The sequence below is a fragment of the Emiliania huxleyi genome, assembly GCF_000372725.1.
Source record: "Emiliania huxleyi CCMP1516 unplaced genomic scaffold EMIHUscaffold_52, whole genome shotgun sequence".
Classification (NCBI taxonomy): domain Eukaryota; phylum Haptophyta; order Isochrysidales; family Noelaerhabdaceae; genus Emiliania; species Emiliania huxleyi.
This window is the reverse complement of record NW_005198091.1, coordinates 48,934-68,876: the sequence shown is the minus strand read 5'-3', so window position 1 is coordinate 68,876 and position 19,943 is coordinate 48,934. Positions and strand designations below refer to the sequence as shown.

Here is a 19,943-nt window from a genome sequence, read left to right as displayed (position 1 = left end):
GGGGGGGGGGGGGCAGAGTCGGCGAGGACGCACCTCGTGCCCCCACAGCCTAGACCGCGGCGAAGGACGGGAAGTTGGCGAAGGAGGTGTACATGTCGATGATCTCCGGCGGCGCCTCGCCGCCAAAGCCGCCGGTGGGGTAGAGTGCGTCCACGCCGAGGATCTCGTGCGCCAAGCAGCCGGTGATGCCCATCATCGCCGCGCGCCCGTTCTGGCGCTCGACGTTGAGCTTGTACGCCTTCTCGCCCGGGTCGTCGTACCGCACCCAGCCCTCGCCGCCAATGTCGCCCGGCTCGCGGTCGTCCGTCTGCTTGACGACCGAGAAGGCGCGGCCGGCGTAGCCGGTCTCGCACGCGAGGGCGACCGCCAGGATCTGGAGCCAGCCGAGCGCCGGCACCGCCTCCAGCGAGGCGAAGCAGCCCTTGGGCATGTCTGTGAACTTGAGCCCCGCAGAGCCGGACAGGTAGCCCGGGAAGCGGACGCCAGCCTCGAGGTGGATGACGTGGAGGAAGCCGAGCATGGCGGCGCGGCCGTGCTTGATCTCCATGATCTCGTACCGGCGCATGTCACGCGTCTCGATCAGGCCGAGCGGGTCGTACACGCCTGAGCGCCCATGAGCCGGGAGGCGTCGGCCGCGCGCCTGTGGCCTCCCCGTCTGAGCGGGCGGCCTCCCGGGGAAGGGAGGGGCACTCCCGGCGAAGCAGCGCGCTGGAAGCAGGCGGGCGCAGCGCACCGAGCGGCGGCAGCACGCCGATGTCGCCCTCCTCGAACATGGTGACCGCCGTGGAGCGGGCCGGCGCGCGCATCGCGGGCGCCGTGAAGGCCTGGGCCGACTCGAGGAGCGCGAGAGCGACGGTGGTCATCATTCCACTTTTGCCTGGGGCCGAGGGGCGGTGGCGGCGGCGAACGTCAGCCGGCGGGGCGACGGAGGGCGCTACTGCATCCGAGATTGTGCATGCTGACCTGGATTATCGTTTTCAAGAAAACGAGCTGCTCAGCTTGCCGAGACTCACACCCCTCTCGTGGGACGGCCGCGAGGTGGCATGAAGGTTGCAGCGAGAATCGGCGAGAGACTGCGAAAAGAGATAGGAAGAGGCAGACTCCCTAGGGTGGGCGACGGCTAGCGCATCACACTCCTCTCCTTAAAATCCCTGTGTGGTGGCGGCGTGCCGTCCTCCCATCCCTCCCTTGGGTTGTCTGTTTTCTTTCTTTCTTTCTTTTTCACACCCCTCTCCTTAAAATCCCTGTGTGGTGGCGGCGTGCCGTCCTCCCATCCCTCCCTTGGGTTGTCTGTTTTCTTTCTTTCTTTCTTTCACCTTGTGGGAGTCCACCGCGCACCGCGCTGCGAGCCTGTCGTGTCCCTTGTCAGGAGCAGGAGAGCCCCACCTGTCCCCCTGATCGTTCTTCCAAAATCCTGCTCGTGCAGGTGGGGACCCTGTCCTCGTCCCATCCCTCGTTTGGCGTGTCTGTTTTCTTTCTTTCTTTCTTTTCACCTTTCTACCTACCTACCTACCGAGACTCACGGGCTCTGTCCCGGCGGTGGCGGTGGCGAGCTGCTCGAGCCGCTCGAGAGCTCGTCGCGAGGGCCGGTCGAGGCCTCCATCCGGCTTGGGGGGATACACTCAGGCACGGGCTCGATTGGGATGAGGGGTAAAGGCATGGAAGATCCTCAATCCCGCCAGAAAATCAGAAAAAGTTTTTCCCACGCCCTCCTGTGTCCAGCGTGCTAACCACCCAAGACTGCTTTCAGACGCTTACGCCAATTTCCCCTCAACCTGCGCAAATCGTGACCAGCGGAATTCGTGGACCGAGGAGTCTGGAGCTTCAGCTGGCGAATCATGCCGCTCTCGGCACAGAAGCAGCGCGAGCGCCGCGCCGCGCAGCGCGCTGCCGAGGCTCAGGACGCGGCTCGCGGGCAGCGCAACCGCCCGGCGCCGAGCCGGTGCTAGGCCGCCTCCGCTGCGCCTGCTTCCTTGCGCGCCGCTGGACGTCGGCCGAGAAGACCGCTTCCCTCTGGGGACCCGACTCCGCGAAGATCGCGCGCGCGTCGTGAGTGGCGGCGCGCGCGCGATCTCCGTTCCCGGGCCCGCCGGTCGCAGTGGCATGGGATCCCAGGCTCAAAAGCGCTCCCGTCAACAGCGAGCGAGCGCCGCCGCTGCTCCTCCTCCCACCGCCGCTGCTCCTCCTCCCGCCGCCGCTCACCGAGACCCGCCGCCGCCGCCGCCGCCGCCGCCGCCGCCGCCGCCGCCGCCTCGCGCCTCGCCTCCGTCACCGCCGCCCTCCATCTCGCAGCGGCGCGTCCCTCTGATGGCGCGGGCGCCTCGCTCGCCGGCGCCTCGCCGCCGCCCCCCCCCCCTTCTCGCGCCGCTCCGCTCGTGGCCGCCGCCTCCCCTGTCAATCCCGCCGCCCCCCCTGTCATCCCGCCGCCCGCACCACCGCCGCCACCGCCTCGCGCCTCGCCGCCGCCGCCACCGACCGCCCTCTCCCCTACGCCGCTGAGCGCGGTGCAGGGGGCGAGGCCCCGCTGCGCAGCCTCACCGTAGTGCACTGCGCTCTCCGCGCCCCTGACGATTAGTGAGGAGGTGGTGTTGCACAGCATGGAGCTCGGCGAGCGTTTAGCGAGCCCCTCAGCTAGTAGAGAGGGAAGAAGGGAGGGGCGTTTCAATCCCCGTTTATCGTTCTAAATTGATGAGAGGACTAGCACTCACCGCCCGCACACTCTGCCGCCCATCCCTCCAAACGGGCTTCTTGGGTGGAAAGAGATGCCACCGGCGGGTTCGCCGGTTACTCAATACGGTCTGGTCTCCCTATCCAACAGGGCCCAAACCCTGCCGCCACCGCGTTGTGCTTTCGCGCGAGGACTGTCAGCCCTCGCGGTCTACCATGCGCTGCACCTGCGACGCGCCCTGGCTGCCGCATCTCGACCCGGCGGCGCAGCGGAGCTGGGCGGAGGACTGGGCCGCCGTGCTCGCCAGCAACGAAGCCGACTCGTGCGCTCAATCAGGTGAGCGCGGCCCACCGTTTGCGGCTGCACCGCCGCCGACCGCATCCTTCATTCACGCGTGGCTTCCGTGGAACTGGTACTCGCTCGACGGCACCGGCTGGTGTTACGACGAGGAGTGGGACGAGCTTGAGCTGTGCGAGCGGATGACCGACCGTGTCATCGACTGGGGCGGCACCAGCCACGGGCCAGCGCCGGCGCGGCCGCTGCACTCGCCGCTCGCGCTCGTCCTCGCCGTGTGCGGGACGGCGCTGCTGGCCCTACGAGCAGCGCGGCGCGAATGGGAGACGCGGGAGCGTGCGTGCGAGCTCTCCGACACGGGGCGCGAGCGTGGCTCGTGGCTCGCGTTTGCTCACTCTGGGGACGCGTGGCCGTGGCGCTGGCTGCCCGCGGCGCGGCACGAGGCGCTGCTGTGCGCGGCGGCGCTCGCCCTCGGTCTCTGGCTCCCGCTGCCCGACGGCGTACTCGGTCCCGGCGCCGATACTGAGCCGATGGACCTCCAGCAGTGGGTAGGGAGCGACCCTCCTGGCGGCGCGACGATTCCTGACGAAATGCGCGGCGAGCCGTGGCAGTGAGGGTAGTGCCGCGTAGTCGATAGAGTTGCTCGAGAGAGGCCAGAGACGAGAGAGCAAATGGCGCTGGCAGAGCTCGCTGCACGCTGGACGAGGTAGCGACGGGGGGAGGGCCCCAGCCGCCCAGCGGCGCGCACGGCGCAGCGAGGGTGGGCAGGGAAACGCGGATCGGCGACTTTTTGAAAGGAAAGATACGCGGCCCAGATCTACCTGTTCGCTCGCCCGGCTGGAGCCCCCATCGCATGCCGCCCTCGGGCTCGGCGCTCGCGCGCAAGCCCTGGAATGTATGGCGAATGCGCGTGCCGCGCGCGGCGCTCTTGGCAAGAGACAGGGTCGGGACTAAAGTGACGCTCTCGGACGCGCCGTGCCCTAATCGTTGGCCCGCGTCAAATGCGCGGTGGGTCGCCACAGGAGGGTGTCGAACGTCGACGCTCTCCCGTGAGGCTCCTGCGCGCGAGCCTCCACGGCTGGCGCAAAGCTCGCCCTGCGCGTCGCCATCGTGTAGCGCAGGGAATCAGAGCCGTCGACGACGGTGGCTGATGACTGTTCGGCTACGGCCCCGACGACATCACCACCCTAGTCACCGCCGGCGGCGGTCTCGCGAGCTCGAGCGCGACCTGGAGCGCGAGCGCGAGCGGTCCTTCCCGCGGTCACGGCGGCGCGAGTCTTTGAGATCTGCAAAGTCGCCGTCGAAGCCCGAGGGCTGGACGGTGAAGGAGCCTCGCGGCGGAGGCGCACGCGGCGGCTGGAAGGGCGCGCCGCCCCAGCCAAGGCTGCCTCCCGGGCCTCCGTTCTGCGGAGGGCCGGCGGACGTCCACGCCACGCGCCACGTCTTTTGGCTGTCGTGCACCTTCCGGGGGCCAGCGCGCGGGCGACAGTCTCAGGGAGGGGGTGCACGGGGCCGCGGCGCAAGTGTGGCGCGCGTGTGGGGCTCTGCCCGATCGCGGTGATGGGTCTGCGGCTGGGGGCGACGGCGACAGCGCAAGCGAGCGGCGGGGCGGCGGGCGCGCGCGGCGGCGTGTGCGCCACCTCGACGCCGAGCTCTCGCTTAATCACTTCGCGCAGCTCGTCGGCCCGCGCAAAGTCGCGCGCGAACTTGGACGCCATCCGCTCGGAGAGCAGCGCGTCCAGTCGGCTCATGTCGACCCACGCGGTGTCGCCCGGCTCGCGTGAGTACCCGTGCCGCACCGGCGGCCGCGCGGGGGCGCCACCAAACGGACCCGCTACGGGCGGAGCTACGGCGTCTACTCGCGGCGGCCCGCGCGGCACGTACACCCCCCCGCCCCCGCCCCCGCCCGACGGGGCTAGCGGCGCGGCTCGCTGCCACTCGCTGGCCCCGGCGGCGCCGCCCCCGGCCGAGGGGGGCACGACGCGCCACAACTTGTCGCGATCAAACACCTCGACGGCGTAGCGCTCGCGCAGGGCGAGCCGCATCTCGTCTGCGAGCTCGTACTGCCTCCCCTTCTTTGCGGCCAGCCGGCGGGCGAGCAGCTCGTGCACGCCTCCCAGGTCAACCTGCCGCAGCTCCGCCGGGTCGGAGCTGCACCTGTAGTCGTGCTGCTGCTCGTACGGCACGCCCGGCACCAGCGCGGGCAGGACGCCCCCGCCCCTGTCGCCGCCTGGTGGGGCTGCGGGTATGGCCGCAGGGCGCGGCGGCGGGTGGGGCGCGGCGGCGGAGGGGAGCGCTTGCGGCCGGACGACGCGCCAGAGCTTGTCTCGGTCAATCACCTCGACGCCGACCTTGCGCAGCTCGTCGCGCACCGCGTCGGCCGTGTCAAACTCGCGCGCTATCTTTGCGGAGAGGCGGCGCGCTAGGAGCTCGTGGATCGCAGCCTCGTCCGACGCAGAGAGCCGCGCGCGGTCATCGGACGCTCGGACGTAGTCGTGCGTCGGCCGCCGAGGCGGCGCGGCGGGGGGCGCGCCGCCGCACGGGTGTGCTCCCGCGGACGGCGCGCTGCTGCCGTCACCTCCGGGCGGCTTGATGCACCACGTCTTGTTCCGGTCGTCCATCCGCACGTTGAGCGCGAAGAGCTCCTCCTTGAGTCGGTCCGCCTCGGCCCACTCGCGCCGCGAGCGGAGCTCGTCCCGCCGCTCGAGCAGCTCGAGGATGCGCGGCAGGTTCGGGTCGTCTCCTCCGCCGTGACCGCCGCTGTGGCCCCCGCCGGGTCCGCCTCCGCCGCCTCCTCCGCCACCGCCTGCTCCCCCGCACACGCCCGGACCCGCGCCGCGGCCACTGCCACAGGAACTGTCGCGGTACGGGGGCGGAGCGCCGCAGCCGTGGGCAGGGGCCAGGGGGGCGCGGCCTGACGGCGGCACACTCGGATGATGCATCCCTCCCGCGCCCCCATCTTGGCGGGCCGCACCGGTGCTACTCGCGCAACCTGGACCGCCGCTGACCGGGGCTGCGCCGTAGCCCTGGTGACCCCAGCCGCCGCCGCCACTGTCGCCACCGCGGCCACCGCCGCAGTAACCTCCCATGTGCGCGGAGGACGCGTCCCGACGGACATCGCGGGCATGGCCATCCGAGGGGTGAGCGCCTCCCGGCGCGGCACGACCTGATGCGCCGTTCGACGCGTGCCCTGACGGCGGTCCCCAGCCGCCACCACCGAGCGAGCTCTTCTCCGGGGGCGGCTTGTCGCCCGCGCCGCTCCCCGCCGCTTCCATTCTGAACCGCTGGAGGCACTCTCGGTAGTACTTGGCGCCCTCGCCACCGAACAGGAAGGCGAACTGAGGGTTGCCGCGCTGGCGCTCGCGCACGGCGGCCTCCATCTGGTCGTTCGCCTGCGCCACGTACTTGGCCAGCTTCTCGATCACCGCCTGGTCGATGGGCATCGCGCCGAGAGCGAGGGAGTCCCAAGCCGGGGGGTCAGAGTTCCGCGGCGCGCGAATATTTTTTCCTTTTTTTGAGGGTCATTCTGGAGACAGGTCGCTAGAAGTGTGTGCCGCCAAGGCGGGACGCACTCAGGGACGGTGGCGACGAGACGCGGCTCGAGGGGCGGCTCCCGCGAAGGCACGGCTGGCAACCGTGGCGCGGGGCTCTTCCTCTAAAAGTCGGGTATGGCTCCGCCCGCAACTCTCTCGCTGACACGCGCGCCCGCCGACCTTACGACGGGTGCGCTGAGGTCGCACGCCTCCCAAGTCATATGCCACGGCGTGCGATCTAGAATCAGCACACGCGCCTCTGCTTGCTCCTTGCATACACTCATACATTGGATTGTCATTGCCTGTGAGTGCGAGAAGGGCTAGCCGCAGGCAGCTAGCCCGTGAGGAGGGCGTCCGTAGACACCTCACTAGACCCCACACACGGTCTCGTCCGTGCCTTGCCGGCCGGTGAGATTGCTAGAGGTGGAGCAAGCCCGCTCTAGCCTCGCATATCACTTCCTGTCGTCTGTTGTTTGTTGTGCCCTTGTTTGTACTCCTTGGCACCGTGGAGTGCTGGGGGGGGCGACAGGGAGGATGTGGCCTTGAGTTATGTGTGCGCCAACTCAGGGTGTGTGGCAGCCCGCTGGCTGTGTGTCTTGTGAGCCTGTTTGTGTCTGTGTGTCGCTCGTGCGTGTCGTCATCATCTGTCCGGCGTCCACCCATACCGCGTTGGTGTCCAGTCCGAGCCTGGCTGTTCTTCACCTTACTACCTACCTACCTCGCTAGACTGAGATGAGACCGCCAGTGGATGTGGGAGTCCACCGTGCACCGCGCTGCGAGCCTGTCGTGTCCCTTGTCAGGAGCAGGAGAGCCCCACCTGTCCCCCTGATCGTCCTTCCAAAATCCTGCTCGTGCAGGTGGGGACCCTGTCCTCCTCCCCTATCCCTCGTTTGGGGTGTCTGTTTTCTTTGTTTCTTTGTTTCTTCTGGAATCTGCCCCGTGAGCGGGGCGGGGTGCGCACTGTGCCTCTGTGTTCGTGCGTCGCCCATCTCTCCTGGAGATGACTGCTCTATTTATTTATTTATGCCCCCAGAATCAGGAGCAGGAGAGCCCCACCTGCCCCCTGATCGTCCTTCCAAAATCCTGCTCGTGCAGGTGGGCACCCTGTCCTCCTCCCCTATCTCCCTCGTTTGGGATATCTCCTTTCTTTCTTTCTTTTCTGCCCCCAGATCGGCCAGAAACCCGAGGAGTCACACAGTCCACCTGTGTCCTGTGCGATGCACGCCCTGCGAGCGGGGCGGGGTGCGCACTGTTCGTGCGTCGCCCATCTCGCGACGCGTGGAGGTGTGACTGCTCTCTATTACTATTTCACGAGATCGTTCCTGCGAAAGGCGCCGGAATGACCTTGCAGCTTGCTTTGCTCGACCATCTTAATATGCCCTACTCTTGCTACGACCTACGTAAAATGGAAGACATCGTACAAGCAGCAGCCTTCCCTACCTGGACAGAGCGCGCTGCTACTTACTCGAGTAGATCCCATGTCTCAAACGACCGCCGGCATGTCGAGCCACTGGTCGAGGCCTGCGCCATCCAGACCAACCTTGCCCGCGAGCTTCTCCATCACCACGGCCTGGAGCGCCTCCTGTTCGATCATGTCGGCCATGAACATCTTGATGCCGTAGCTGTGTGTCGAGGGGAGGAGCGGGGTTGGTGGTGGAGGCGGGAAGGCAGGGCCGGGTCTCGACGCCTGTACGCATATCGCATCTTTTCCTTTGTGAGCGGGTCGTCCTGCTCCATCTTCGCAGCGGTAGGGACCAGCGTCGCTCCCTCGCCCTCGCCCTCGACGTCATCTGTGCCGGCGTGGGAGAGAGTGGCGTCATGCGTGGACGTGTGCCTTCTGCGGGTGCCAGGCCATGCCTCACAGAGCAGCGTCTGGTCGATCAGGAGGTTGTACTGAGCGACGCGGACCTTCTTCAGGTCTCCAGACGCGATGGCGTCCTTGAGCGAAGCGAGCGAAGCTGGTGGCTGCAGATCACCGAGCATCGAATAGAAGGCGTCCGCCGACGCGGAAGCCTGCTCAAGCGCATCCTGCATCATTGGCACCGCCGAGCGCGATGCCACCCGCTGCGGCAGCGGTGCTCGTAGACCATGCACGAGGAGCGGGAGCAGAGAGAGCATTGGGATAGTGAACAGCGGCGTGTGTGTCTGCGTTTGCGGCTCCGAGTCTCGGGAGCGTCGAGCTCGCGCGGACTGAATTCTTTGTGCCGAAAGAATTCTTCGGCCCACGCGCGCCCGTTGAGGTCAGTGACAAGGGAGAGAACGACGAGAGTGGGACGGCCGCGAGGTGGCATGAAGGTTGCAGCGAGAATCGGCGAGAGACTGCGAAAAGAGATAGGAAGAGGCAGACTCCCTAGGGTGGGCGACGGCTAGCGCATCACACTCCTCTCCTTAAAATCCCTGTGTGGTGGCGGCGTGCCGTCCTCCCATCCCTCCCTTGGGTTGTCTGTTTTCTTTCTTTCTTTCTTTTAGGTCAGGGCCCACCCCTCGTTTGGCGTGCCCGTTTTATTTATTTATTTATTTAGGTCAGGGCTCTCTTGCCCGTAGCCCGTCCCCGAGCATCCGGCCCGCTGGGTGCGCTTCTCAGCTCCTCGGCCCTGGGTGGGTTGAGGTTAATGACTGCACTCCAAGCCAAAGAGCAAAGTGCCATGCCCCTGTCTGGCCTAGGCCTACCTAGAATCCCTACCTAGGGCCTCTAGCACCACGATCACAGATCACTCCTCTCCTTGAAATCCCTGTATGGTCGCGGCTTGGGCTCAATCAACCCGGTTTTCCGGAAAACAAAAAGGAAAACAGAGGGTCCCCAGCACTTTGCGTTTCCGGAAATTTCCAGGGAAACAGAGGGTGTTTGGTGCTCCATTCTGGAAACTCGCGAGTTTCCCTGAGTCTGAGAGCTGGTCTGGGGCAAAATCTGATGCAAAATTGAGGAAATCGACAAAATACCCAGGCGGTCGCAGGGTAATTTCCAGGTATACACGGGTTCTCCGCGAAATTCCCGGCATTTTGCCGATTTGGCCTAAAATTTGGCTGATTTTGGGCCCAAGGCCAGCCTCAGACTCGGCTCAGAGCCCAAAATTTGACGATTTCCACGCAGTTTTCCCGGGAAAATAGAGAGGAAAGGAGAGGGTGTTGTAGAAAAAAAGGAAAGGAAAACAGACCGGGTGCGAGAGGCAAACCGGGTTGAGCCCAAGTCGCGGCGTGCCGTCCTCCCATCCCTCCCTTGGTTCTCTCTTTCTTTGGTATGGGCAGACAGAGGAGCGTGAGTGGTAGATTTGTTTTGTTTGTTGAGGAGCGATATAGGGATGGCCACAGAGGGCGCGAGGGCGCCTGTTCACGTGGGTGAGCCACGCCGAACGGAAGGAGTCCGGAGAAGACGAATCCGAGATGAGGACGACACGCCAAAGTGGTAAGTAATTCCCGTCGTGGCGTCGTCAGCTGTCACGTCTCACGATGTACCCGAAGGGAACCCCAGCGCCAACACCATCACCAACCGTGGAGGTGCCGGCAACGGTGCCAGAAACGAGAGTAGATCTGTGCAACGACATGACCTGGCGGCAATCCCAACTGATCGGAGTGGCAACACTCTTCACGCGCTCAGCTGAACGGTGCATCGCGCTCCAGGAGCGCGACTGGGCGGAGCGGTTCTGCACCACGCAGCTGCCTGAGGTTGCCAAGGCCAGGGCGGAGGCACTCGAGGACGCCACCGTCGCCACCGCCACCGCAGAAGCCGCGTACACTTCGAGATGCATCACGCACGGACACGACTCGGCCGAGGCGACGGCCGCTCTCGCCGACCTCGAGGCGGCCGAGGTTGCGGAGGAGCGCGCCCGTGCGCCTGTCAACTTCCCAAAGAACTACGCGTTCTCCAAGAACGGCACTCACCTGTACGCCCACACCGTTGCGGGGTGGCACGGCACGAAGCCGGAGAACGCGACCATCTCGGGCGACAAGGAGAACTTCTACAACACGATCGCCCAGGCGCTCACGGCCGACAACAAGCCTGACCCCAACGGCTGTGGGCGCGTCAAGCTCCTCGACTGGATCCGCAAGCGACGCCCTGACCTCCTACCCGTCGCTCGCCTCATCATGGGCACGCCCAGCTTCATCCGCCTTGTCAAGGCCGAGGGCGCCTTGCGGCTGCCTTCCGCCGACGGCGACGACCTGGACTTCTCCGCCGCCGATTGGGACCCACTCAGCCTCGAGTGCCCCGACTACAACGACCCCAACTACGCCAAGTCCGCCTGCGGGGTCGTCCAGGGACGAGTGGACTGCTTCAAGGCCGTCGGCACCTTCTTTGGCGACCCTGAAGCCTGCAAAAAGGAGCTCACCGCGCACCTCAGGAAGAAGCTCGCGCCGCTCGACGTCATCGACACGATCGTCGACACTGACTGCGTCACGAACACCTCGCAGCTCCGCCTCAACCTCGTCCAACGGATTGCCTGTGCAAAGACCAAGTACATTGCCGGCATCACGCCGCCCAATGTCGCGTGCGAGGCTCTCGAGTTTGCGCACAACCGCATCCGCAAGTCCTTTGAGGGCATTGCTCGCGCCGACGCCTCGCCCCAGGCGCTCCGCGACTCGCGTGGCTCCAGGCGCAGCTGCCGACCGAGATGGGCGGGTGCAACATCGACACCGCCTTCACGCGAGCCGACAGCGACTTCTCCATGTCGCTCCTCAAGACTGGCGCACCCTCGTCGCCCACAACCCCGACTTCGCCCTCGACGAGGGAGGTGCGTCCAAGTACCCCGCCATCGCCGCAGCTAGGCGTGCGAGAAGCGCGCCGCCCTCTCGGACTGGAAGGAGGTGTGCGAGAAGCGCGCCGCCCGCGACAAAAACAAGTAACACACCGTCCGCGGCGGCTACCTGACTGAGTTCTACCCCAAGAGCGTCCCGCTCCCCGAGCCCGAGTCCCTTCCAGCTACCGACGTGATTCTCAATGGCACTTGCAAATCCACGTACCCGCGGCCGCGCGGGCGCTCGCTGCCATGAAGTATCACAAGGACTGGTTCGCGCTCCAGGAGCTCGTCAAGGCGCGGGATGTGCACGTCAAGAACAACCCGTCCCTCGGAGTCAGCGCCGTCAACAACCGCGAAGCCGCGCGCCTCATCTCCGCCTCAACGCCTTTCGCCGGCAAGGCCTTCGATGTCCGTGTCGACGGCACGACGCCACCGCCCTCTCCTCCGACGCCCTCCAGGACGAGCTCCAGCGGAAGCTCGGCCTTTGGCTCTCCGTGGCGCTTCCCACCCTTCGGGTCGCGCTCGAGCGGGGCATGCCAGTCGATTTATTCGGCGACTACCTTTACAACAAGGCCCACCACCGGCGGCCCCACGACGGCGTCCTCGCCGCCTGGGCGGACGCGATGCGCGCCCCGGCCAACGCGCCGGTCGTGCACGGTGACAAGGAGAAACCAGAGCTCACCCGGCAGTACAACGAGAGGGGTACAAGGTCGACCTCGCAGAACCCCACGCTGGGCCGGGAGGATGCGATGAAGTGAACGAAATCAAGCTCTGCACGCCCCTCCTCAAGACCTCCTCGACGGGCGTTGGCAACGCCTCGAGTGGCGGCACGCCCGCCTCCGTTGGCCACTCCTACGCCTTCGGCAACACCGAAGAGAAGGCCCGCCGCCTAAACATGGGCTGCAAGGCGCGCGGGCAGCCCAGCCAACCCTTCTCCCACAAGACCGGCCACGGCTACGTCAAGGCGCATCGCGGTTTCTACCACGACGCGATCTTTGTCAAGCGCAACAACTTCAACCTGCTGCTCCACGAGACGTTCAGCGGCGGCTTCTCGCCCACCGCCGTTCTCAAGCTGCGCCGCCTCGCGCGCAAAGTCGCGCGCGCGCGGCAGCGTCGACCGCACGGCCTACTCGCCCAAGTACTCGCTCTCTTTCATGTCCCACCATGCAGAGCGCATCTCTCTCTCTGTTGTGCGAGGCGTGAACCGCGCCATTCGCTCTCACCTGGCAACCCTGTCTGCACGTCTCGCGCGCGCGTGAACAGGGCTCCAGGCCCCAAATGACGTGTGAGTGTTAGAGTTGTTTGGTATTGTTAAAAATCTCTCTCTCGGAGTGGGAGTCAGAAGAGAGGGAGATTTTTTTTGTCAGAAGAGTGGTCCTTGCGCGAGGGGAGGTCGATAAAACTCGAGGGGCCAAAATACGCCGCGAGGAGAAGTAGCGGAGTTAGATACGCCGAGTGGCGAGAGAAGTTGCAGAGAGCAAGGGATCGGCAGGCGGCGGCGCCGTCGCAGAACGAGGCCGAGGAGAGCGATGAGTCAGAGGACGACGGGGCAGGAAAGAGAACGACGAGAGTGGGAAGACCGCGAGGTGGCATGAAGGTCGCTGCGAGAATTGGCGAGAGACTGCGAAGCTGCTGCGAAGAGAGAGAGGAAGAGGCAGACGCCCAAGTAAGGGCGTAGACGCCCAAGCAAGTAAGGAATGGCTATTGTCTACGCCCTTAGCCCAAGTGTGGGCGACGGCTAGCACCACACTCATCCCCTCTTACTTGAGAAAGGCTTCAGACGCCGTCGCACGAATTATTATTTTGTATTCACAGCCCTGGGACGATTAGCCTGAGACGATGAAGTGCGCCTCTTGCGCCGGCGAGCTCGGCCGCTGTGCCGGCTGTACGCTCGCGCCCTTCTCGCTGCGAGCGGTTGGCGCAGTGCGCGTTGTCTCTCCACCGCAAGCATTTCCGTGGGTGGAAAATCCCGCTGCCGCTCTGCGGCCTGTCGTGCGGCGCGGCAGCTACACCTTCCCCTCCGCGGTCCGGCCGGCGCTGCCGGGCCCGCCGCTCAAGCCGACGTCTCGCAGCGCACCCCCGTCGGCGAGCGGTGGCAGCCAGCCTACGCGCGCGGCAGCACACACGGCAGAGGTTGCGCGCTCTGCGCAGAGCGGCCTCTTCGCCGCCGCGCCTTGCGCTCTGCGAAACGACGAGTCGGAGTCGGAGCTCGAGGAGCGCCTGATGGGGTTCACCTGCACGTCGACGGAGATCGCCAACGCCTTTGACAGCCTCCTGGGCGACGAGATCGACGATCTGGAGCCCTACCACTTTCTGTGGGCGTCCATGGTTTCGGCGACAGACTCTCTCTCACCGCCGCTACAAACCGCCCCGCAGAAGGCGAAGAAGAAGGGGCCGTCTCCGCCGTCCACCGATGCGAGGCGGCGCACGAAGCGGGCGCTCATTGCGAAGCGCCGCCACTACGCCCTTCGCGACAGGACCGGCCCCCCGTTGCCGCGCCTCCGCCCGCGCCATGGCAGCCGACTGACGTGCCAGCCTTAGCCAGGGGCCTGAGCGAAGCATCGCAACGCGTGGCTTATTAAGGTGCAGTAGCTTGGCTTTCGGCGTTTAGACCGCCCTCAGCCGAGTGGACGCGCCATCGGGCACGCGTCGCCGACCTTTCGCATGTACTGACGAGAGGCGGCTCGATGCGCATCGATTCTGCTCACGTTCGACTCTTTGGTTCTGGCACATTTCCTCTTTCATGGCGCGGGGCCGGGCTTAGCGCCTGTGCGTGACGCGCGCGGAGACTCTTTGCGCACGAGTGTGTGTTGCGCTGTGCGTGTGTGTTGCGCTGCGAGCCAAACGCGGTGTGGCGGCGGTGCGCTGCGCGGCCGGTGACTGCGCGCGCGGCAAGAGAAGGCACAAAACGGATGTACTGAGTCGCGAGTGGAGAGAGCGGAGCATGTGGATGTATTGGAGGCTGATACCCAAGCGAGTGACACATTCGTTGCGAAGGTAGAGTTGCTTCCGTTCTCCGTCAATCGTCGTTCTCCGTCAATATATCGTCGCGCCCGGGCGCTGGCCAGCTGCCGCAGCGCGCAGGAATAGGAAGCGTGGAACGCCGGGTTGTGGTTCGTGCTGCGGGACACACCAGCCATCCACACCTCCCTTGCTCGTGAATTGTTGCTAGCCCAAAACTGGCTCGGGCGCAAACCCCAGCCACGCGTCGACGGCGACGACAAGGCCGCATCCGATCCAATAGTACTCTCAAGACTCCGGGCAGCGATCAACTCAGGGAACGTTGGAGGAAACCCCCTCGTCTCCGGCAGCGAGCCGAGCCGTCTACGTCGCCTCGGCTCGCTGCTGTACCTCGGCGTGGTGCACACGGGACCAACCGAGGGTGGGGCTCTGCGGTCAATCTCTGCAGATGGGGTTGGGGTGTTTTGTTGGGGTGGCCGGCAGCCAACAGGGTCGACCATCGCTCCCCGTTGCGTAGCCGATATACGTATATTCTCCGAGACCTCGCGAGCGGCCGGTTATTCACACCTCGGCAGTGTAGTCTGGGCCGAGCAGGGCAGTGTGGGTTTCACACCCGGGGCAGGTAGGGGATCGGGCAGGGCAGTTGTGCGGCAGTGTTCGGGCAGGGCAGTACGGCATGGCATGGCAGGGCTGAGATTTGGTTGGGGTCGTCATGATTGCAGGGCTGAGATTTGGGATCTCAGGTGGTGAAAAAAAAAGGGAGACAATTGCTGGTGAACATGGAATTTGAATAACAATCTCAATGAGATGTGTGAAGAGGACGGCCGATCGACGAAACACATGTGCGAGCTCGCGAGCTCATCTGCACCTCAATCACATCTCACATAGCGGGTGGGTAGGCCCCTAAAACGGCGGGAGGGGTAGGGCTATATCGACAGAGCTAGAGGGCTCAACCACCCCTCCGCCCCTCCACCCTCTGCCCCTCCACCCTCCCGAAGCGAGAAAGGTCCGTCTTCGAGCCCTCCCACTTCCAAGCCCTCCGAGCCCTCCAAGCCGGCGGCTCGCCCCTCCGAGCCCTCCGGGCACTCCATCCCTTGTGAGCCCTCCCGAGCCCTCCCGAGCCCACCAGCGCCACCTCGTGCCTCTCTGCCCTCCGACCCCTCCGACCCCTCCGAGCTCTCCACACCTCTCCCAAGCCCTCACGAGCCCTCCTACGCCTCGCTTTTGGCCAGCCCTCCCAGCCCCCACCCCTCCGAGTGCCCTCCTGGGCCCTGCCGCCTGACACCTCTATCGGTGGAGGGCTTTAGGTCACGGTCCACACTCCCGCCCTCCCGACCCCTCCACACCCCTACAGCGGCACCCCTACCCCTCCCGCCGTTTTAGGGCCTACCCACCCGCACTCTCACATCTCAGGGGGGCGCCGTGTGTATAACAGGACAGCTTCGCAGGCGAAACTGACTGAGATGAGACGGCCATGGTCCGAACCGAGGGTGGATGCGACACCTGCGCTGGGTATCTGGGTGGTGTGGTTGGTGACTGGCTGGCAGCTGGCGGGCGAAAGTGGAAAGAGGCAGTCAGTAAGCCGGTCTCACTCAGCCAGTCACAGACATGCAGTACCGAGAAGAGTTGACAGACAGACACGCTGGTTGGTCGCTGGTGGACAGGCACGCGATGAAGTGAGACGAGAAGCGCAGCGAGCGCGTCGGGAGGTCCCTGCCTGATTGATAGCTGTGTGTGTAAACGGAGAGGCGAGCGAAGCGTCGGGAGACGTGCCGGCTGGCGGGTCGGACGGCACGGAGGGGCGTGCCGAAGTCGGCGAGCTCGTACGAGCAGCAGCCTGCAAGCCGTCGGCAGCGATGCCTTCGAGCGCGGAGAGCGAGGTGGCAGCACCAGCGGTAGCTGCTTCGGCCGCGACGTCATCCGTAAACGGAGAGGCGAGCGAAGCGTCTGGAGCGTGCCGGGTGCCGGGTCGACAGGCGCCGAAAACTCCGAATTGCTCCCTGCCCTGCTCCCTGCCCTGCAGGCTCCATTCCCCGGCGAGGGGGAGGCGTGCGTAGAGCTGCCTAACCTGTCAGCGGTTGCGTGTTGAGTCGCGGTGCGGCCCTCGACCTTGAACATCAGCGCCTTGTTGCGCCGGAGCAGCTCATCGCAAGTCAGCGACTCGCGGATGGCGCCAGCCTCGGCCCCGCGCTCCACGAGAGCAGCCAGGGTCACCTCCAGCTTCGTCGTGTCGGCGCGCGTTTTGGTGACCTTGAGCTTGGCCATCAGCTCTGCATTGCGCTTCATCAGTGCATCGGTGTCGAGCGTCGCAGCCTCGGCCTTAGCTGACTCGGCGGTCTTGGCGTCCGTCTCGTTGAATGTTCGTCCAAGTTCTGTTGACTGGTATCGTTGTTGCGTGATGCTCGCGTCCCGCTGCGAGTTCACTGCGGCTGGCCTGATCGCTGCCACGGTCAAGCCAAACCCTTCCGGGTCTGGTGAGACTTCCATCGGAGGAGAGCTCGCCGGCAGCCCGGCAGAAGGCGTTCCAGCTGGCGTAGCCCTCTTCCCAACGGAGTCAGGCGGCGATGACCCCTTGAGTACATCGATGCCGCCCTTGGGCTCGCTTACGCGGCTGCCTAGCCCCAACGTGGTGTGGTAGGGATGAGAGTGGTCTGACCGTGGAGAGTCCTGGTCGAGGCCCTCTGTAGCATCACGAGGCGTCCCTCTTCTCTCGGTCGCCGAGAGATCGTCATCTGAACCCGAAGATCGGTGCCCAGCATGTATCGTGGTGATAGTGAGTCGCACGCGGTTCTGTGCGTTGGTTGCGGGTGATGAAGTTCCCGCGACAGGGCGAGCCTCCTCATCCGAGGCTGACATATTTGTAGAACGTATTCAAAGTACAAAGGCGCAATTATGCACCGGTGGGGGAGTGGCGCAATTATGCACCGAGTTGTGACACCACAACAAAGAGGTCGACTGTCTCGCAGCGCGTGCCGCCCAGCGAAAGCAGTCGGGAAACTATTACGTGCCAATATTTGGGCGCCGTCGGCGCCCAAAGTGCTAATATTAGTGATCTAGGTGGCAAGACGTGCCACTGCACGGGGTGTGGGAATACGGGGATATAGGTAGACTATTCATCACTGTGGGGGGGAGAGAGTGATAATAGGGGTGCTGAGGTGGGGCTGGGTGGAGGTGATTCTCCGGGTCAGTCTGGAGGTCATTCTCCACTACCTCCTGCGACACAAACAAACGCAAAGCCCTGTTCACGCGCGCGCGAGACGTGCAGACAGGGTTGCCAGGTGAGAGCGAATGGCGCGGTTCACGCCTCGCACAACAAAGAGAGCGAGTACTTGGGCGAGTAGGCCGTTTTTGTGAGTGAGTGAGAGAGAGATTTTTAGAATTTTACAACAATTTTTTAGAAGCCAACAAGAAATGGCACGCACAGTGATTTGGGCTCTCTCTTCTTGTGAGCGAGTGAGCGAGCGAGGTGAGTGAGTGAGTGAGGGGGAGGGTGGGAGTCCTTCTTTATTGATGCGAAAGAACGATGACACACACGTACTGCAATTAAATTCACGCAGCGCCACCACGCCAGGATGCAAAACACCGCGAAGCTTGGAGCTTGCCTGCTCGCCGCTTGCCTGTCAACGTGCGTCGGCAGCAGCAGAAGAGCACCACACCCATCCAAAGAGGTGTCACCAAGAGTTGCATCGCCGGCGAATCACAGATTAGATGTGCGACGCACGGCAGCAACTATGACTGCCGCTGAGACCGCGAGCAGAGAGTGGGCTGCGGGTGGCGCCTGCGCGGTGCGACTATTGAGACGCGCCGAGATTTGGCAGGTTGCGTCGCTGCTGGACCTCAGCTTTGCGGCCAACCAAGCAGCTCGCTCACCGATCACGGCTGCGCTGACCCGCCTCCGGCTAGCGCTCGACGTAGAGAGGAGGACAACGCCGTGGGACTGGTGCCGCCACCAGCAGTTTGTGGTTGAGGACACGAGCACGGGCCGCCTGCTAGGGTTCGCAGAGCTCTGGGCCGAGAATGCCGCGGCGTGCGGTGCCGCAGAGGCCGCCACCCCGCAGCCGGTCGTCTTCAACCTGTGCGTGGCGCCCGCTGCCCGCCGGCGCGGGATCGCGAGGCGGCTTCTCTCGCAGTGCGAGTCCGCGGCGCAGCGGTGGGGCGAGGGCGGCCTCTTCCTCAAGGTGGAGCACGATAACGCCGCCGCGCTCTCCCTTTACCGCAGGCTGGGGTACGTGACGCTCGACGAGCGGGAGCCGGCCGAGATGGAGGCGAGTAGAGAGCCGGGAGCTATCCGAGACCAAGGGAGAGAGCCGACACCCGAGGAGAGGGAGATGGGGAGGGAGAGGGAGATGTTGTAGGGAGGGAGAGGGAGACTGTGAACAGACACGGTCCGACACGCCCTAGGACTGGATGGCTGAGTGGAAGGGCGGCCGCCGCCGGCTCTCGCTGCTCCGCAAGGAGATCGAGCCGCCGCGCGCGTCCGAGCCAGAGCCGGCCCGGCCCCGCCGCTTCTCCGAGCTGCAGGTCTCCCTCGACCAGGCGCGCGGCACGACGCCGGCCGCCCGAGAGACGCGACACCCGCCTCACGCCTCGCCGGGCCCGATCCTCAGGTGCAGACGTACGAGGCAGGAGGCGCCGACGGGCAGGCATATCTCTGGTTCGCGCTGCTGGTGCTCCGCAACGCGGGCCGCCTCTCGCCGGCCTATTCGATGGTCGGCGGAGGCTCGGCCGTCCTCCTCGGGCTGCTGACGTATGCGCTGTTGGTGGAGTGGGCGCGCCATTCCTGAGCCAATGGGGAACTTCCCCTTAACGCAGAGATCACGCCTCGTCAGCGCGTGAGGCGGATGGCGAGAAGGAGAGTGGTCGGAGAAAGATGTGCGTGTCTTCTCATGTCGCGTGCTTTCGGAACGGGAGCGCGCTTCTGCGCACGCGTGAGAGAAGTGAGTCAGGCGTCTTCATTTTCTCACGCTATTTATTTTTATGTATGTAAAAGAGTGAGGGCAAAGAGAAAGGAGACTTCGTCAGCGGTCAGGCAGGGGGAAAACACTTTTGACTAGTTGGTTGCAAAAGTATGTGGTGCAGAACCCGCCAAAAACTACTCTCGTGAGGCTGTGAAGCACGCCCAACCTAGCGGATTTGGGCCCCGAAGGCAAGTGCGTCTGTTCACAGCTACGAGAAGCGCCAAAAACCCGGGAAAAATGTCGATGCGGCCAGCTCGGCTCGAAAAAAAGTGACGTAGAGCACCCACTTTTTAAGCGTTCCGCGCACACACAAGGACCGCCTGCGTGCGCCGCCAGCTTCCCAGGGCCATAGCGCGAAAAACGAAGGAGGAGTTGCATCCTAGCTGTCGCCACCGAAGGCGACTCGACGTCGCTGAGATCGGAAATCAAGCTCTGACAGGTCACACGTCGCTCCTTTGACGCCGACGTGACTCACCCGTGCAGAGCACATCAGGACACGGTCTCGACACGCTCGGTACGACGCCTGCGACCCGTCTAGGGTCAGGTGGCACGACGCTCATCGCAGCGCTGCCGTGCAGGCTGCCACGACAAGGTCGAGCACGCTTCTATACGCTCGCCCAGCCTTCCTTTCTATCCCATTAGGCAGCCTGGGAACGGTGGCGGTCAGAGGCAAAGCCTGCGAGGGGTGGTGGAACCACATGTCACGGCCACCGCCGGCTCGACCCCACGACAGCCTCCGGACGCTGACTTTGAGGCACCATCATCGGACGAAGTCGACGAGTTGGGTCGCTCTCGC

At 64.9% G+C, this 19,943-nt stretch overlaps 5 protein-coding genes across 5 annotated transcripts in view; 1 reads left to right on the top strand and 4 right to left on the bottom strand.

Annotated features, from left to right (window-relative positions):
- Window positions 1-881, bottom strand: part of Lhcf30_1 (light harvesting protein) — a 1,429-nt gene extending 548 nt beyond the window's left edge. The window contains exons 1-2 of the mRNA XM_005766139.1: window positions 734-881; window positions 34-603 (exon numbers count right to left, since the gene is read on the bottom strand). Coding sequence (XP_005766196.1) covers window positions 50-603; window positions 734-866 — 687 coding nt within the window. The 5' untranslated portion in view covers window positions 867-881 and the 3' untranslated portion in view covers window positions 34-49. The remainder of the gene's footprint in view (window positions 1-33; window positions 604-733) is intronic.
- Window positions 882-1,840: 959 nt separating this feature from the next.
- Window positions 1,841-2,785, bottom strand: EMIHUDRAFT_356812 (hypothetical protein; the record flags this gene model as incomplete). Its single annotated transcript, XM_005766138.1, is given in 3 exon segments — window positions 1,841-2,208; window positions 2,221-2,662; window positions 2,677-2,785. A coding segment is annotated over 1 exon segment (178 nt), but the record flags the coding sequence as incomplete, so codon positions are not given.
- Window positions 2,786-3,942: 1,157 nt separating this feature from the next.
- On the bottom strand, window positions 3,943-6,405 carry EMIHUDRAFT_212247 (hypothetical protein; the record flags this gene model as incomplete). Its single annotated transcript, XM_005766137.1, has 7 exons — window positions 3,943-4,057; window positions 4,191-4,423; window positions 4,603-4,737; window positions 4,972-5,192; window positions 5,541-5,673; window positions 5,892-5,941; window positions 6,129-6,405. 7 exons carry the CDS (start codon window positions 6,403-6,405, stop codon window positions 3,943-3,945), a joined length of 1,164 nt encoding a protein of 387 aa, XP_005766194.1.
- A 1,460-nt stretch (window positions 6,406-7,865) lies between these two features.
- Window positions 7,866-8,613, bottom strand: EMIHUDRAFT_451891 (hypothetical protein; the record flags this gene model as incomplete). Its single annotated transcript, XM_005766136.1, has 3 exons — window positions 7,866-8,117; window positions 8,183-8,285; window positions 8,358-8,613. The coding sequence occupies 3 exons, from the start codon at window positions 8,611-8,613 to the stop codon at window positions 7,979-7,981; spliced, it is 498 nt and encodes a 165-aa protein (XP_005766193.1). The 3' UTR covers window positions 7,866-7,978.
- A 9,148-nt stretch (window positions 8,614-17,761) lies between these two features.
- Window positions 17,762-18,973, top strand: EMIHUDRAFT_212242 (hypothetical protein; the record flags this gene model as incomplete). Its single annotated transcript, XM_005766135.1, has 4 exons — window positions 17,762-17,857; window positions 18,008-18,418; window positions 18,591-18,710; window positions 18,797-18,973. The coding sequence occupies 4 exons, from the start codon at window positions 17,762-17,764 to the stop codon at window positions 18,971-18,973; spliced, it is 804 nt and encodes a 267-aa protein (XP_005766192.1).
- Between the last annotated feature and the right edge of the window lie 970 nt (window positions 18,974-19,943).